The sequence below is a fragment of the Myotis daubentonii genome, chromosome 2 (genome assembly GCF_963259705.1).
Source record: "Myotis daubentonii chromosome 2, mMyoDau2.1, whole genome shotgun sequence".
Classification (NCBI taxonomy): domain Eukaryota; kingdom Metazoa; phylum Chordata; class Mammalia; order Chiroptera; family Vespertilionidae; genus Myotis; species Myotis daubentonii.
The window spans coordinates 75,173,868-75,191,602 of record NC_081841.1 but is presented as its reverse complement, the minus strand read 5'-3'; the positions used below and the strand labels follow the sequence as shown (position 1 = coordinate 75,191,602).

Genomic DNA, 17,735 nt, shown 5'->3' with positions numbered 1-17,735 from the left:
TAGTCATTCTAAGGAGGTATAGGATGATGTCTTATGTAGTTACGACTTGCATTTATGTGATGATTAATGAAGTTGAGCACTTTTTCATGTGCCTGTTGAACATCTGTGTATTTTTTGGAAAAAATGTGTATTTAGATACTCTGTCCATTTTTATTAGGATTTTATTTCTTTTTTGCTGTTGTGTTGTATTAGTTCTTTATATATTTTGGATATTATATCCACTTATCAGATATTTGATTTGCAAATATTTTCTCACATTTAGTTAAGTTATCTTCTCATTTTGTTGATGGTTCCTTTGCTGTGCGGAAGCTTTTTAGTTTGATGTAGTCCCATTTATTTATTTTTGCTATTGTCAGATCCAAAAATCATCACCAAGTAAAGGAGCTTATTGTGTATGTTTTCTTCTAGGAGTGTTATGGTTTCAGTCTTCCATTCAAGTCTTTAATTCATTTTGAATTAATTTTTGTGTAAGGTGTCAGCAGTCTAGTTTCATTCTTTTGTATGTGACTATACACTTTTCCCAGGACTACTTATTGAAGAAGCTGTCCTTTACCTCATTGTATATTCTTGGCTTCTTTGTCATAAATTAGTTGCCCATGTAGGTGTGGGTTTATTTCTGGGCTCTCTGTCCTGTTCCACTGATCATATGACTTTTTTTTTTTATAGCTAATACCATATTGTTTTGATTATTATAGCTTTGTAATATAGTTTGAAATCTGGGAGCTTAATGCCTTCAGTCTTCTTTCTCGAGATTGCTTTGGCTCTGCAGGGTCTTCTGGGGTTCCATACAAATTTTAGGATTATTTGTTCTATTTATGTGAGAATGCCATTAAAATTTTCATAGGTATTGCATTGAATCTGTAGATTGCTTTGGGTAGTATGGACATTTTAACAGTGTTAATTCTTCTATTCCATCAGCATGGAATATCTTTCAATATATTTATAACTTCTTCAACTTCTTTCATCAGTGTCTTAACAGTTTTCAGTGTACAGTAGTTCCTCCTTATCTACTGAGGATAAATTCTAAGATTGCCGATGGATGACTGAATCCGCGGATAGTACCAAACCCATATGTATTATGCTTTTTTCTATACATACATACATACAACCTATGATAAAATGTAACTTATAAATTAGGCACAGTAAGACATTAACAACAATGCCTAATAATATGTTTTAATGAAAGTTATGTGAATGTGGTCTCTTAAAATATCTTATTATATTGTACAGACAACATGAATATGCTGGAAAAAGGCATGATTCACATCCCAGATGGGATGGAGTGGGATGGCATGTGATTTCATCGTGCTACTCAGAATGACACACAATTGTTTATTTCTGGAGTTCTCCAATTAATATTTTCAGACTGCAGTTGACCGCGGGTAACAAACTGTGGAAAGCAAAACTATGGATAAGGGGAGACTACTGTACAGGTCTTTCACTTCCTTGGTTAAATTTACTTCTTGGTATTTTATACTTTTTGATGCATATGCCCCCATTTTTATATTGCAGTGTTGGTCTTTTTCAAATTTATTTATGAGTAGTGGTTTGTTTTTTTTAAAAAAGAAAACATTCTGGATACTAATTATATGTGTTACAGATATCTTTTGTTAATTATATATGTTGCAGATATCTTCTGCTGTTTTCTGTTTTTAATTTTGTTTTCTTTTGATTAAATTAAGTCTTACCTTTTTTGTTTAGTGTGGTGGAAATTATCAATTCTTTTATGGTTAACACTTTGTGTTTGTTTTTTTAAAGGAATCATTCTTTAGCCCATGTTTATAAATATACTCTCTTATATTTTCTTATAAAAGTTTTCAAGTTTTGCTTTTTACATGTATATCTTTAATTTTCATAAAATTATTCTTTATGTGTGGTTTGAGGGTAGGGACCTATTTTTCCAATTTGGAAAACCAATTTTCCCAGAATCAGTAATTAAATAGTCTTTTCTTTTCCTACCTTTATTGTATATCTGGACTCCACAACCATGGGTTTGTTTCTGCGAGCTCTCTGTTAGATTCCTTAGGTCAATTTGTCTTTCTACATTAGCAACATATATTTTTTAATCAATAATAATTTTTAGGAGTTAAATGGATCTTGGATTCAGCAATTGAAGGAGACATCATATACTTTTTCATAATGAAGTTTCATAAAACTATAAAAGTTGTTAATTGATTCATTCAACAAAATTTTGTTGAACACCTTCAGTATGCCAGGACCATACCAGGACTCGGGAATTATGGGAAAATAAGACAAAATTTCTTTCTGTTATGGAACTTATAGATTAATGAAAGCATGTAATAAAAGCATAATAAAAATCATGTAAAGTGTTAGAGTATAACTGGTGGAATGGGCACTAGTGGGGAAAAATAAAATAATTGATACATTATACTATATTAAAATGGGAACTTATTTATCAAAAGGCACCATGAAGGGCTTTTCTGAGGAGATGACGCTTGAACAGAAATGATGAGAGGGGTTAATAGTGAAAAGATGTGGGGTAGGAGTATTTCGGGTAGAGAGAACAAGAAGTATAAAAACCCAGAGATTGGGGCAAGATGGTGTGTTTTGAGGAATACCAAGAAGACCATTATGACTGGGAGCCAAGGAGTAAAGAGGAGAATGGTAGAGAATTAGGTTGGGAAGATAATGGGCGCCAGACACTCTTGAATCTTTAGGCCATGGAATTTATTATAGGTGTAATGAGCCATTGAGAAGACTTCTGCATGATGCAGATCTGATTTATAGTTTACAAAGATTGCTTGGGCTTCCATGTAGAGAATGAACTCTGCAGAAGCAGGAATAAGCCCCTAAGTCTGGTCTCTAAGTAGAAATCTGATGCTGTGATCCAGTGGGAAGGAAATAGTGTCTTGGAACAGGGTGGTAGTTGTATAAGTGGGGGAAAATAGAAGGACTCCAGATAAATTTTGAAGGTAGAATATAAAGCTCTCAGAGATAAATGGGATGTGAAGTGTGAAAGAGGAACATTGAATAATACATCTAAGGTTTTTGGCCTGAGAACAAGGTGGAAGGGAATAGTGATTCCACTAACTGAATTAGAGAGAGGCAGGTTTGGAAGATAAGCAGAATCAAGAATTACATTCTGGATAAATTTGAGTTGCCTATTAAAGGATAGAGGCAATTAGCCCAGCTGGCATGGCTCAGTGGTTGAGCATCGACCTATGAACCAGGAGGTAACTGGTTCGATTCCCAGTCAGGGCAGATGCTTAGGGTGAGGCTCGATTCCCAGTGTGGGGCGTGCAGGAAGCAGCAATGATTCTCTCTCGTTGATATTTCTCTCTCTCTCTCTCTCTCTCTCTCTCTCTCTCTCTCTCTCTCTGTCTCCCCCCGCCCCCCGAAATAATAAATTTTTTTAAAAAAATTAAAAGAATAGAGGCAGTTATAAGGCAGGCAATTGGGTATGTGAGTTTGTGTTCAGGAGAAGATATATAAATTTTGGAGTCATCAGTGAGTAGATTCTTTTTTTAATGGACTTGATGGGGAAATAATTTTTTTATGTCTTGGATGATAAATGGAAGTATTTTTGAAATTTAAGGAGCTAAAATATAATTTTGAAAACAGCACAGTAGAAAACATGATAAAGCAATTTGATTAAACGGTATGATTGAAATGCAAACATGAAGCTCTGGTTAAGTTAAAAATTTAGAGTGAAGACAGAATCATTCTCGCTCAAAATAAAACTAAAGCCTTTGTAGACTGAAAGCACAAAAACATAAAATAAAAGGATGTGGAAATCCTAGGACACTGTGGTGTTGCTCACAGTTATTTGCCCTATTCTTTCATTGAGTATTTTTCTTTTTTCTGTTCTCTCTGGAACTGGGCATTGCTTTCCTCTATTTGTAGCTTAGCCAAGTGGGAGAATAGCAGCCTGAAACACTATTTAAACTGGTTATTGGGGCAGCAAGCTTTTAAGAGCCAGATGTTGGAACCAAATCCTGAGTTAGAATCTTACCTCTATTACTTAGTCTTAGACGAGGCAATCTCTGAACCTCAAGTTTCCCATTTCTAGAACAGGAATTATACCTACTACCTGTGAAAATTAGAAATTAGAGTAGAAATTCTAATGAATGTACAGCATTATTTTATACTACTGTTAATTTGTATTTTTTCTGATCACTAATGAGGTTGAGTATCTTTTCATATGTTTATTGACCATTTGTATTTCTTCTGTGAAATGGCTTTTGCTTATAAAGAGTTAATATGAATAGCACAGTAAATCTTACAGTACATTTTCTTATCAATTGAATATGTTTTCATTTTTATAATCTCCATAATTTCTATACTTTACTCATACATACCTATCAATTTTGGGGGAATTGAAAGCAAAGTAAAAGAAAAACAATTATGCAAATTTATTAAAGTATTGAGTTGGTAAAATTAATAAACATTGAGGCAGGTTCAATCATAGTTCTGTTCCATGTTATTAACTAGCCATTGTGTAAATCTAGCGCTGAAGTTCTAATACTTTTTCCCTTTTTTCCTTGAGCTGTTATAGCAAACAGTGAAGAATCTCAACTTCTGACACCAGGAAAGATGAGTCAGCGCCAAGGGAAAGAAGCTTATCCAACTCCAACCAAAGACATGTGTCAGCCATCTTTTAGTCCTGCAAGCCTTCATAGTCAGGGTAAGAGTTGTGGTTTGAATGTGTTTTGTGTTGTTGTTTTTTAAGGGAAGAATGACATTTTGGATCTATAATAACTTTTATCTTTTGAACCCTTTAGCTTTATAGGGGTTTTTTGTTTGTTTTGGTCATACATACTATTCTTGAAATGAGTACATTTTCCTTTTGAGTCTTTTAATTTCTCTTATATTCTCTAGCATACTTTGTTAGTTATACCATTCTTCAAATTATTGATTCTCAAACTTCTTAGTCTCAGGACCCCTTTACACTGGTAAATTATTGAAGAAGCCAAAGAGCTTTTGTTTATGTGAGCTAACCTATTGACATTTACTATATTGTAAACTAAAACTAAGAATTTTTTAAATTGTTTATTATTCATTTAATATTATAATAGTAAACCCATTACGTGTGACTATGAATAACACATTTTTTATGAAAATAACTATGTGAGAAGGGTGGTATTCTTTTCCCGCAGGTTTCCTCAACTTTGGCACTATTAACTTCTTGGGCTGGATGATCTGTTGTCTTGTACATTGTAGGATGTTTCACAGCATCACTAGCCTCTACCCACTAGATGGCAGTAGCACTTTCCCCAGTTATGACAATCAGAAATATCTCCTGACATAGCCAAATGTCCCTTGAGGGACAAAAATCATTTTTGATTGAGAAGTATTATTTTATAGTTTCTGAAAATTCATTTCTAGCTTTAAAAAAGACACGTGAATTTTTATATCTGCTTCTGTAGTCAGTGTTGTGATGTGATGATTTAATTGAAATACTATATGATGACAATCTGGCCTCATACATATGAGTATTGACAGTAATACCTTTTATACATAACTGTAGATATTCTTCTTTGATACTGCACCAAAACTGACAAGTGGTAGTTTCTTAAATGTTCATTGCAATCTGGAATCTGAAACTATATCAGTAAGCTTTTTATACTCTGTTGAATTAAAATCCACTGATCTATCTTGAACTTTGAATGGCTATTTACTCATACATGATTTTGAAACATGCATTAGTCATTGGAAAATAGTTGCTCACTGAATTATGCAGATCTACCAAGTGTTGACACATTTTAAAATATAATATAAAGAAGTGCTTTAAACATATTTCTCCTTTTTCACATGGAATATTAAAACCACCTGTACTCAGGGTTTATGATTAATAATTTTTACTGCTTCATCAAGGACATTTGTAAGTGAAACTGGCCAATTATTACAAGTTCATGGCAGTGAAGAAAGCAGTGACTACTACTATAGTTTGATGCCTCTGCCTTGATCTGTGCTGAAGTGCTGGCAGTTTTACCCAACACTGCTTTTGTAACTTAAGTAGAAGTGTCAATGCAATGAAAAAGTATTATGAAATAGTTTTAACTTTCTATACCCTCTAAAAGAGTTTTGGGGATTCCCAGGGATCATATATTTCACTTCCTAAATCTTAATAAGTTTTATGTATTGGATTCTACTCCTTAGCTAGTTTATTTAGTCAAATGCTTTGAGCTCTCCTGAGGTTACTACTGATAGCTGTGGTGGAAAGACTACTGCTTTTAAAACCAAGAACTTAAATTTGGTGTTAGAAAGCTAATATATGTATTCAAGTTATCAAGTATTTTAAAAACTTAAATTTAGAGTTTTATACTGTCTGTATAACTTGTTAGGTTTTGGTGTTGTTACTTAATAAAATAGGCTTTAGTTCTTTTTAAATGAGTATTAACTGGTAAATAGTAAGTTACATAATCATTTTTCTACTTTATTTCATTAGAAAATGTTTTTCTAGTCAAGTGTTAGATGGAACATACTATGTTAACCTTTATTGCTTGTTGTTGGATATATTTTTTGGAAAGTTTGAATTTTTGTTGCCCAGATGTCTTTTTGAAGCCTGAAAGTGCATATATGGTACACTGGTATACATAAGTTTCATTAAGAAATGATACAGTTTACCTGGTTTTTCCATTCTATGCATCACAATTTTGACTGTTTTAGATATGGTTTATCTGATTCATGTATCTGTGCACTAGAACATTTATTTAGAGGACTTCTTTAACTTGAAACTTAATGAAGCAACAGAAGGGTTACTAATAATTTCCCTCATTTGCATCTATCAAGAACATTTCAGGCAAACAGGGAATTTGAGAGATTAGTACAATGAACACTAATAAACCTATCATGTAGATTTAAGCAATTATTAACTTTTTGTTGTGTTTGTTTCATTTATTTAGAAGTGGGGCTGGAATATTTAAATTATAGACCTCATGATGTTGTGCCCCAGGATATTTAATGCATGTCTAAAAATTAGAACATTTTTATATTACCATAAAACCTTTTTACACCTAACAGAATTTATAATAATTTAATATAACCTAACACCTAGTTCATATTCAATTGCCTCAGATTGTCCCCAAGTCTTTCTACTGTAGGTTTGTTACAACCAGGATCCCAGTAAGTTCATACATTATATTTGGTTGTTATGTTATTACTAGAGGCCCGGTGCATGAAATTCGTGTACTCTGGGGGGTGGGGGGTGGGTCTCTCAGTCTGGCCTGCACCCTCTTGCTCACCAGCTGTGGGCCTGGCTTCTGGCTGAGTGGCGCTCCCCCTACATTGAGTGTCTACCCTCTGGTTGTCAGTGCGTGTCATAGCAACCAGTGGTTCCGCCGTTTGGTCGATTTGCATATTAGCCTTTTATTAAATAGGGTATCACCTTTAATCCTGAAGAGTCTCTTGTTTACTTTATGATCTATTGTGCCTTTGACATCTTAAAGAAACTGGAATACTGTCTCTATAGAGTGTTGGACCTTTTGGATTTATTTGATTGCTTCCTTGATGTGTTGTTTTCACTTAAAGATGTAAGCACTGAATTGGTTATGACATTAGGGATTGAAAAACTTGTGATTTCTAATTCTGTCATTCTTTTTACATTTGTTACTGAAATTTTTCTGTGAAGAGAGATCTTAATCATCTTAGGGATGCTTGATAAGCATTGTTCTGATTCTCAACATTTTCTGTGATTTTTTTTCTTTTCTAAAAGTGTTAGTAGTGTCAGTGCTTTGATATCTCGTTTCATTTTTATTCTTACTATCACCATCTTAGATAAGGTCTTTTATCTTTTCATACTGAGGTCCATAGCCTCCTATCTCCTGACCTTGCCCTCCAGTATACTAGGCTTATCTCCCTTAACAAAATAATCCAAACAAACAAAATTATTGTTATGTGTTAAGATGAGATTATGATGTGATTGAGGTTCTTCTAGATCAGGGGTCCTCAAACTACGGCCCGCGGGCCACATGCTGCCTGCCGGGTGTTTTTGCTGCCGCTGCCTGTCCTGCTTAGCAGCTGACTCGTCCCGGGCCCGAAGTGCGCATGTGTGGAATGTCTGAGGGACAGTGAACTGGCCCCCCCTTTAAAAAGTTTGAGGACCTCTGTTCTAGATGTATATGGCCAGAAAATACATCGATTCTGTGAAGTAGGTCTCTGAGGGAAATAATATGAAAGAGAAATAAAAGTTGTCAATGAAAATACCACTTTTTATTATTCATGCTTGTAATTGAAAACTTCATTAGATGCCTATCTTTATGTCATTCTCTTTCTCAAAAAGTCAACAGCTGACTGTTGCCTAGAGCAATGGCTCCTGAGTCTGAGAGTCACCTGGGAACTTTGCTTAGATACAGATTCTACTGCAACCTTTTAAAATCTCTAGGGTAAAGCTGTGTAATTATAAAGCTATCCAAGTGCATCTGATGTAACATTTGGACCAGCAAGTGGAAACCAGCAGTTGAGAGCATAAATTGCAGACTCCATAATATGGTAGTCAATTCTCTTAGTATATTCGACTTTACTCTACCCTTCCAGTTTCATTTTGTGTTCCCCTCATCATGAACCCAGATAGATGGTTTTCTTCTCTATTCCCCAGTGAGACTGTGCTTTTATTTATTCTGGTCCTCCATTGTGGAATATCCTCCCCCTTCCCTTTGCTTAGCGAATACTTCTCAAATCCCAGGGTGCTGTCAGTAAAAAAAAGGCCTCCAAATAAGATCTTCTGTGAAATCCTGTGTTGGACCTCAGAAAGATTTAAGACAAGTCCTTTTAGACCTTTTCAGCTAGACAAAAGGGCTTCAAAGAGTCTTAAAGGCATACTTTTCTAGAATGTCTCAGCTAGTCAAAAAACCTTCTAAGGCCCTTAAGTCTGATGTCCCACAGCACCATGATACTCAGCCCAAAGTAGAAAGTGGCCTATCTCAAATTTGTGGATGTGGCATCTGTCTAATGGAATTAATTTTAATAAAATTCATAGATAACGCAAAGTTTTTATAAGAATGGTTCTAATGAAAGCACCATAGGATAGACGGAAAAGAATAGACATAGTTCAATTAAAAAGAGCCTTTGTGTGTTGGGGTATCCCAATCTTATATGGCAGGAAGCAGGCCAATAAAGATACAGTGTTATAAATATGGACTATTTCTTATGAAATAGTCAGAATGACTCACAGGATGGAGCTACCTCAGAGGCAGAGTCAAGATTCACAGAGGACTATTTTTCAGGGAGCAGAACTGTGCTCCAATCAAGTTGCTGATGACGTGCTGAGCAGATTTCACAATAGCTATGGTACTGTTATTGGCCTTCTGTATAACTCTACATCCCATACATCTTTGAACTCAATTGCAAAAACCAAAGATAGCATTGCAATTGTCTATTGAACCTGATTTCAAGCTAACAAGATCCTGGCCTTACAGCCAGTGCTGTAAAAGATGACATTTTAGTGGGGGTATAGGGGTGAGGGAGGGCCTTGAGTGTATTTTGCACGTGGAAGGAAGACAACTGGGTAAACTGTGGTATGTTTCATTTTCAAAGACAACTGCAGCATTACCTTTTATCTCACATTCTCTTTTTCTATATGTCCTTGCAACTTGCCCACCAAGAAGTGGCGTCTATTCCTACTCTACCTCTACCCTTATTGAATTTAGGCTGGCCATGTACACCTTGTACACCTTTTATGTGTTGGCTCCTGCCCTTGTAAAGCTTACAGTCTGGTAGCTTTCTGTGCTGGTAGCTGTTCTCCAACATGAACCTCACATGTAATATTGTTCCTGTGATTGCCAAAAGAGAGTCATACAAGAGAGTGAATGACCATACAGCAGGAAAATAATAACATTTATTTTGATGATAATTGTGGGACTCATACTAATAGCTACTATCTATTAAGCACTTACTGAGTTTGGCTGTCATGCCAGAAGTTTTATATGCAGAATTCTATTTAACTCTTGAAACCACCCCACAAGATATAGGAATAGTTACTATGCTTTACAAGTTTAAAAACTGAGGATTAGAGTTGTTAAAAATTTCTTCAAATTTACAAAACTAGTAAATAGCAGAGGTGGATTCAAACTCAGGATTGTCAAAGCCCATAGTCTTAAATACTCCACTATACTGGAGTGCATTACAGTGTCAGCTGTTTCTTTTTTGTGTTATACACATCATGGTTTTATTTATTTATTTATTATTTATTTATTTATTTATTTATTTATTTATTTATTTAAAATATATTTTTATTGATTTCAGAGAGGAAGGAAGAGGGAGAGAGAGATAGAAACATCAGTGATGAGAGAGAATCATTGATTGGCTGCCACCTGCATGCCCCCCGCTGGAGATCGAGCCCGCAACCCAGACATGTGCTCTTGACTGGAATCGAACCTGAGACCTTTCAGTTCAGAGGCTGATGCTCTATCCACTGAGCCAAACCAGATAGGACCACACGATGGTTTTAGAAATTTATGTCTGCCAGTGCTTTAGAATTCCACAGATTCTCATTATTGCTCTTTTCTGGCCGAGTCTCTTTCAAGCTTATGATTTCTTACCAATTTATAGTAGGATAGTAGGTCATTAAAAACAGTTTTGTTTTTTGCAGTATGGTTTCCTTCCATCATTTTAGGATTTTCTTTTCCTTTTTTTTTTTTTTTTTTTTTTCAGGAACTCCGTAGACTCTGACTATCCTTCCTAAAGCCCACACGCATCATGATATTCTTTTATGTGTTATACATTTAAATTATGATGGTGAATCAGATTATTCCAAAAAATTGTGTTGTTGCCCGACTCCCTTATTCAAAGACTAAGTATCAGTTTACTTCAATATAATTTTAACTTAAGTATGATTACAATCTCGTCAATAGGATGGTGTTGTTTTATGGTGAGTTGTTTGAGCTTAATGTATTTCAGTTGTTTTTCAAGAAAGAAAGACATAACTTAATTAGGTTTGTTGTCTCCCTGTTCCCCTCTACTTTTGAATAAGGACAATGGCCCGGGTGCCTAGAGACTAAATTATAGCTCATCCCTCTGGATCACGTTTGAGATTGTTATCAAAGCTTGATGAGTAATATAATTTATCTTGTAGTTAGCCTTTCATTTTTGGTCATAAAAAGCTATTTTACATGTTGTTGTCTTTTTTTTTTTTTTAATATATTTTATTGATTTTTTACAGAGAGGAAGGGAGAGAGATAGAGAGTTAGAAACATCGATGAGAGAGAAACATCGATCAGCTGCCTCCTGCACATCTCCCACTGGGGATATGCCCACAACCAAGGTACATGCCCTTGACCGGAATCGAACCTGGGACCTTTCAGTCCACAGGCTGACGCTCTATCCACTGAGCCAAACCGGTTTCGGCTGTTGTTGTCTTTTAAATTATCTTTTCATTATAGTACTTTCTGAGAGAATATGAAATGTTGCTTTGCCAAAACAAATTAATCCACTTCAAATTAATTTTTAAGTATTTAAAATTTTAAAGACTTGGAAACTAAAAATTTTACCTACCTAATTAGTTTTATAAAATTAGTTTTAACTATTTAATTAGTTTTATAAAATTAAAATTAATGCTTGGTTCATCTAGGCTTGAATTAAAATGTCTATATTTAGTCTGTTTCTTTTATCTTTTAGTAACTTCTTTTAAACCTGAGAAGTCCCTTCCCCTTGAATGCTCTGGCAGCATTGAACATGACATAATAGAAAACGTCAAAGTAAAGGAGGGTTTCTTTGACCGAGAGTTTACTAGTTGAAAATGTACCAGATTTCCCAGGGCGACAGTTGTCGACATTGTTGGTATAATCTCAGGTGACTACCACTGAGTACCTTCATTAAAGCGGTTCATAGACAAAAGGAGACATAGGAGTCAGTTTCTTCCATGAATCGAAGCAGTTCTTCCTTCCTTGGTAAGGCATTTCTAGGATCAATTCTGAACATATATGAGACCATATGTGTATGGAACACATAACAAATGTGTTCTTGAATATGTGTATTATATTTCATGAAAATTGTTTTTATCAGAAAGAGAACTTGAATTTAATCTTCCCCCACCCCCACTATCTTTGATTTTTCTTTCCTGAATGATATGCTTTGGTTTATAGCCATAGATTGTTTTCTTTAAAATTAATATAAATTAGAGTTTATGTTAATTTTCTTCTGAGTTTTTCAGCTCTCAAAATATGTTAGATTTCTGAAGTTATTTCTTAAGACATGGTTGTTTTCTGTTTCAAAATTCCTTAAATATGGGTAGTTGCTTCATAGAGCTATGAAAGTACCTATTAAGTAATAAAAGAGAATATATACTTGGCAAGTTAAGAAAATTAGTTTAAATATTTTTCTAAGTTTCTCTTCTGAAATATTGTAGTATCTATGTTCTTCAGTTTTTCTAATGCTCCTATAGGGGAAACTGAAATACTTTGAAAGCATTTATTGAAAAGTGAGAGAGAATAATTTAGCTTTGTTTTAAGCATCTTTATAAAGATGGGAGGAGTCTGTCTTATTATTGCCAGGCCTTATTAATTACTTTTTTAACAAAGTAGTAAGATGAACATTAAGAACACTATAGGATCCCATAAATGTCATTATACATATATATATATTTGTGTGTGTGTGTGTGTGTGTGTGTGTATGTGTATAATTATGTTTTCATTTTACTTAAGACAACATTAAAGGATTATCAAATCTTACATGTACTAGTTTCTTAGCTCTTTTCTATTGTGATTTCCTCCCATTTGTTTCCAAGGGCTAAGAGGTTGATAACACCTTAGCAAGAATGGTAAAATAATTTTACCTATACAGTTAACTGCTACAATTTTCCTGTTTTTATTTGAGGTGTGTAGATACAAGTTTTCTACACTTTTGATAAATATGGAGCAAGATAATGTCAATTTAATTTACCAAGTAACATTTGCATATTTTCTGAGAGAAGAAAAAACAGTACTCACACCTGGGAGTACTTTGGTTCCATTTCCTTTGGTTGTTGTAACTTTGAACATATATAAATTTTACTTAAGGATGAAACAGTGAAAGTTTAGCAAACTCATCTCTTTCTAGGTGAAGGAAGGATGTTTGTGACAGATGGACAAATACCCCCTTAGGGATACTTTTCTAAGTTTCTCTTCTGAAAAGTGAGAATAATTTACCTTTGTTTTAAGCATCTTTACACAGATTAGAGGAGTCTGTCTCATCTTTGATTTTCCAAGAGTCTCCTTTATAGAGCTGACCCTTATTTAGCCTCCTTTTAACATAGTTATATACTAGAAAGCAAGAACAAACCCAAAATGATATTCTCAGCTCAGGCCTTCACGAGTTAAATTTGTACTTAGAAAATTTAGGAAAAAGAAGTAGGGTAACATAAGCAAACATGAAAACATGTAAGTGAACTTGCAGTTAAAAAACAACACACCTTCCTAGTAAGAACATTAAATGTTAGATACAATGTTTTACAATTTGATTTTTAAAGTGTGGCTGAATTGTCAGTAGTGTAACAGAATTAATGGGTGGCAGGCAGAATTATTAGAGTAGGAATCCACGTGAGCACTGGAGCCAGCATTTGTCCTGACTAGCACTTGCTAATATCTGAAGGTCAGAAGCTTGGGTTTTAACAAGAGATTGGAGGAAAGGCTCATTCATGATGGAAAATTTTTTTTTTAAATATATTTTATTGATTTTTTACAGAGAGGAAGGGAGAGAGAGAAAGAGTTAGAAACATCGATGAGAGAGAAACATCGATCAGCTGCCTCCTGCACATCTCCTACTGGGGATATGCCCGCAACCCAGGTACATGCCCTTGACCGGAATCGAACCTGGGACCTTTCAGTCCACAGGCCGTCGCTCTATCCACTGAGCCAAACCGGTTTCGGCTCATGATGGAAATTTGAATTGGAGATCACTTCATATGAAATTAAGAGTCCTGAGGGCAGCATTCTTAGTTTAAAAACAAAAATTGGACAACACGGCCACAGAGGAAACTGGTGGTGTATTTGCCTGTCTTGGTCTTGTCTCTAGGTAGAATGGAGGAGAGAGGGATTCTTCCTTCAGACATACTGATATAGACTTGGGGCCAGAATTCATACTGTTTCTGTGGCAAAAACAAAAACAACTCCCAGTTTAGTTTAAAATGATCTTGGGTTATATTAGTATTCTTAGGTGTTCGGATGAGTCGACACAGATCCTTTTTAGAGAAAGGATATTTTAAACACAGGCCTCAAAGAATTACATATCTATAATACTAAAAGGTTAATATGCTAATTAGACCAACGTCTTCCAGACGTCATTTCGGACATTCTTTCTGATGAAGTCGGGGCTGGAGGGAAGCCAGCCGGGGTCCCGGGTGCCTGTGGGTGGCCCGAGGGAAGCCAGCCAGGGTCCCGGGTTCCTGCTGGCGGCCGGAGGAGGGAAGCCCAGGTCCTGGGTGCCGGAGGGAAGCCGGTGCCCACAGCTGGGGGAAGGAAGGCCTACTTTTGCACGAATTTTTGTGCATTGGGCCTCTAGTAAGCTCATAATTAAAAATCAATAAACAACAACAATGAGTTACCCATTAAAATATGCACTCATTAAAATGGCTAAAATTTAAAACGCTGACAACACCCAAAAGCTGTCAAGGTTGTGGAAAAATCAATAAACATGGGAAACAAGCCACCATCAGAGAGAATCTGCTTAAACTACCTACCACCCAGTCCAGAGTTTGTATCAATTGGAATAAGTTTCAAATTATGATTTAATGGGTTAAAGGCAATATAAAAGAGATAATGCTAGGACCTTTCAGAATTGATGAAAGACAATCCTCTGATTAAGGAGGCCTAACAATTCCCGAGTAGGAAATGTAAAAAATAGTGGTTTAACACTTATATGAGAAGAAGGAAGGCTGAAAAGTACTGAATTAACTAAGCATTTAACTTAGAAAAAGAATAGGATTAACCAAAAGAAGATAGAAGGAAGGAAATAATAAAGAAAACAGAATAGGCATAGTTGAGAGTATCAGGAAAAACAAAGTTCTTAGAAAATCCTCAAAAGAATTATCAAACCTTTGGCAAGATTAAGGGGGGAAAAAGAGAAATAGACATCATTGGCAATAAAAAGGAGACAAGAAAAATACAAGCAGCTATTTCAAAGGTAATATAAATAGCTTAAAGCCAATACATTTGAAAGATTTTAACATCTCTGAAATTGTGTTGAATCTTTAATTGATAGTGTTTTACAATCTCTGTTGGCCATTGTTGAATACTTTATAGCATCTGGGATATGTGTTATGCATGTTAAAATTGCCATCAGTCTCCTTCTCTCCCCTCATATTTTATGTCATTTCTGAAAGTCAGGAACATAGCCAATAGTTGATGGCATCTTAGAATTGATGAAATGGAAAAAGATATTCCTTAAATGAGGCTTGTATAAGAAAAGCAGACAAGGACATTACAAGAGAGAAAAGTTATAAAACAGTCTTGCTCATGAACCTAGATACAGCAATTCCAAATAAACTGTTAGCAAACTGAATCAAGCAAATAAAAAATAATTAATTACAACCACATTGGGGTTATTCCAGCTTTGATATTAGAAAATCTATGGTTGTCATTTAACACTTTAACAGACTAAAGAAGAAAATCAATGTTGTCATCCTACTAATAAAGAAAACAGATTTGAAAAGTTTAACATGATTGGGGGAAAAAACTCAGCAAATTAGGAATAGAAGGGAACTTTCTTAACCTCATAAAGTTAGAATTAGGAACAAGAAAAAGGTGTATACCATCTACACTTTATTTCAACAATACACTTGAAATGTAGCCAGTGAATAAGGTAAAAAAAAAAAAAAAAGTAAAGGAAAAAACAATTTTTTATTTATCTGCAGCTAGTACAATTACTTAAACAGATTCACAGATGAATTCTGAAAATTATTAAGAAGTTACTGGATATATGTTAACTGCAGCAGTAACAAATGGTTAGGAAAATGCAATTCAAAAAATACTGTTTAGAATAACAGGAAATAAGGTACATAGCAATAAGTCTAACAAGAGATGAGAAATACCTTTACATAGAAAAGTATAACATGTATTCTCAATAAGTGGAGAGACATACCATGTTTCCAACTCAGAATTCAATATCATTAGCATGTCACTTCTCAAGTTGATTTCATCTGTTCAATGTGTTTTGAATCCATTTCTTAACAGGATTTTTTCATAGTATTTGATAAAGTCATCTTTTTTAATTCTCTAGGGAGAGCAAAGGGCAAAAAAGAGTCGAGACATTCCTGAAGCAGCAGAACCAAGCAAGGGTCAGGTGACTTAGCCTTCCTCTGGTGTTCCAGTAAATAGGGCAGGAAGTATAGGGGCTGAAATAGACACAGAGATGAATGAAACACAAAGAGACTTAGAAACAAACCCAGCATACATGGAAGCCTCAATTTATGGCATATTACTCAAATCATTCGGGGAAAATTAGTTTATATATTTGAGAAAAAAATGAAAATAGCTTTCTCCCACTATTTACAAAATCAATTCCAGATTAAATGCGAAAGATAAAGCTTTTAAACTTTATAAACTATATGAAGTAAGAAAGGGTGAACCACACACACAAACTGAAAAGAAGACTGACATTCTGCCTTGGTGAACTTAAGAACATCTGTTTATCAAAAGATACCATAAAAAATAGTGAAGAAACAGATGGTGATGCATGTAACTGATTAAGAATTAATATTTAGGAAAAGTAAGGTACTTCTATGGGTCAACCAAAAAGACCAAAACCAACTAGAAAAAAATGTCCAAAACTCATGAATAGCTATTTACAGAAGAGGTAACTCAAATGGCGATTAAGGGTGAAAAGATGCTAAACATCACTAGGAAACTGGCAAAGGTAAATTAATACTATAATGAATTGCCATTTCACACCCACCAGATTGAAGTAATATTAAAGTCTGATAATTATAAGTGTCAGTGAGGATGTGAAACAACAGGAACTCTCATCTACTACTGGTGGAAGCATGAGTTGGTAGAATGATTTTGGAAAACACTTTTGACACTACATAGTAAAGTTGACAATGAGCACACCCTAACCCTAAGTTTTTATACTCCTTAGTATATCCTAGACTTAGTGAAACTCTCACAAAATGTGTACCAGCAGAATTGTTTGTAAGAGGAAAAGATATGGAAAAATTCAAATGTCCCATCATCAGTGGAATGAATATATATTACGATATCTTTACATAGTAGTATGTCATACAGCAATGAAATGAATGTTTTAAAGCTATTGGCATCAATATGGGAGAATGTACAAAACAAATTAAAATTCATGCAGTATGATGACATTTATGTAAAATGAATCAATACATATTGTGTGGGGATAGATACACGATGAGTAAAAGAGAATTTGGAATAATGGTTAACTCGGGTTAGACGGGAGGGGGATGCAACTAGACACACTTGGGAATCTTCCAAGGTACTTGTAATGCTCTTTTTTATTTGTCGGTGGTCATTAGCTAGGCTTTCATTTTTATTAGTAATGTTTAAAATGTACATATGTTATATACATTCTTATGAAAATGCATTTTTTTTTTTTTTTACAGTATAGTCTGTTGACTGATGCTGGTTCCTGTGGTTCTTTCTTAGTTATATAACTAGATAGGAAAAATAATTACACTATATATAAGTTTGTTATTAAGTGAAATTCCCTCAGTGTAAAGGTCTCTCCTCTATTACAAGATTATAGTCTTCCTGCTATATGATATTCAATGTTCCTTTATGGATTGATGGACATTGTGAATTATAGGTTTTTTAAAAAATGCCTCATGTAGATGAGAACCCTGA

The 17,735-nt window shown here is 34.7% G+C and overlaps 1 protein-coding gene across 12 annotated transcripts in view; it reads left to right on the top strand.

The window, feature by feature from the left end:
- OSBPL8 (oxysterol binding protein like 8) overlaps nt 1–17,735 on the top strand; it is a 183,100-nt gene that overhangs the window by 81,131 nt on the left and 84,234 nt on the right. For 5 of the 12 annotated variants that reach the window (XM_059683679.1, XM_059683675.1, XM_059683676.1 and 2 more), the window contains one exon: nt 4,508–4,645. In XM_059683679.1, coding sequence (XP_059539662.1) covers nt 4,508–4,645 — 138 coding nt within the window. The remainder of the gene's footprint in view (nt 1–4,507; nt 4,646–17,735) is intronic. The other 7 variants (XM_059683681.1, XM_059683678.1, XM_059683684.1 and 4 more) reach the window with 2 other exon arrangements.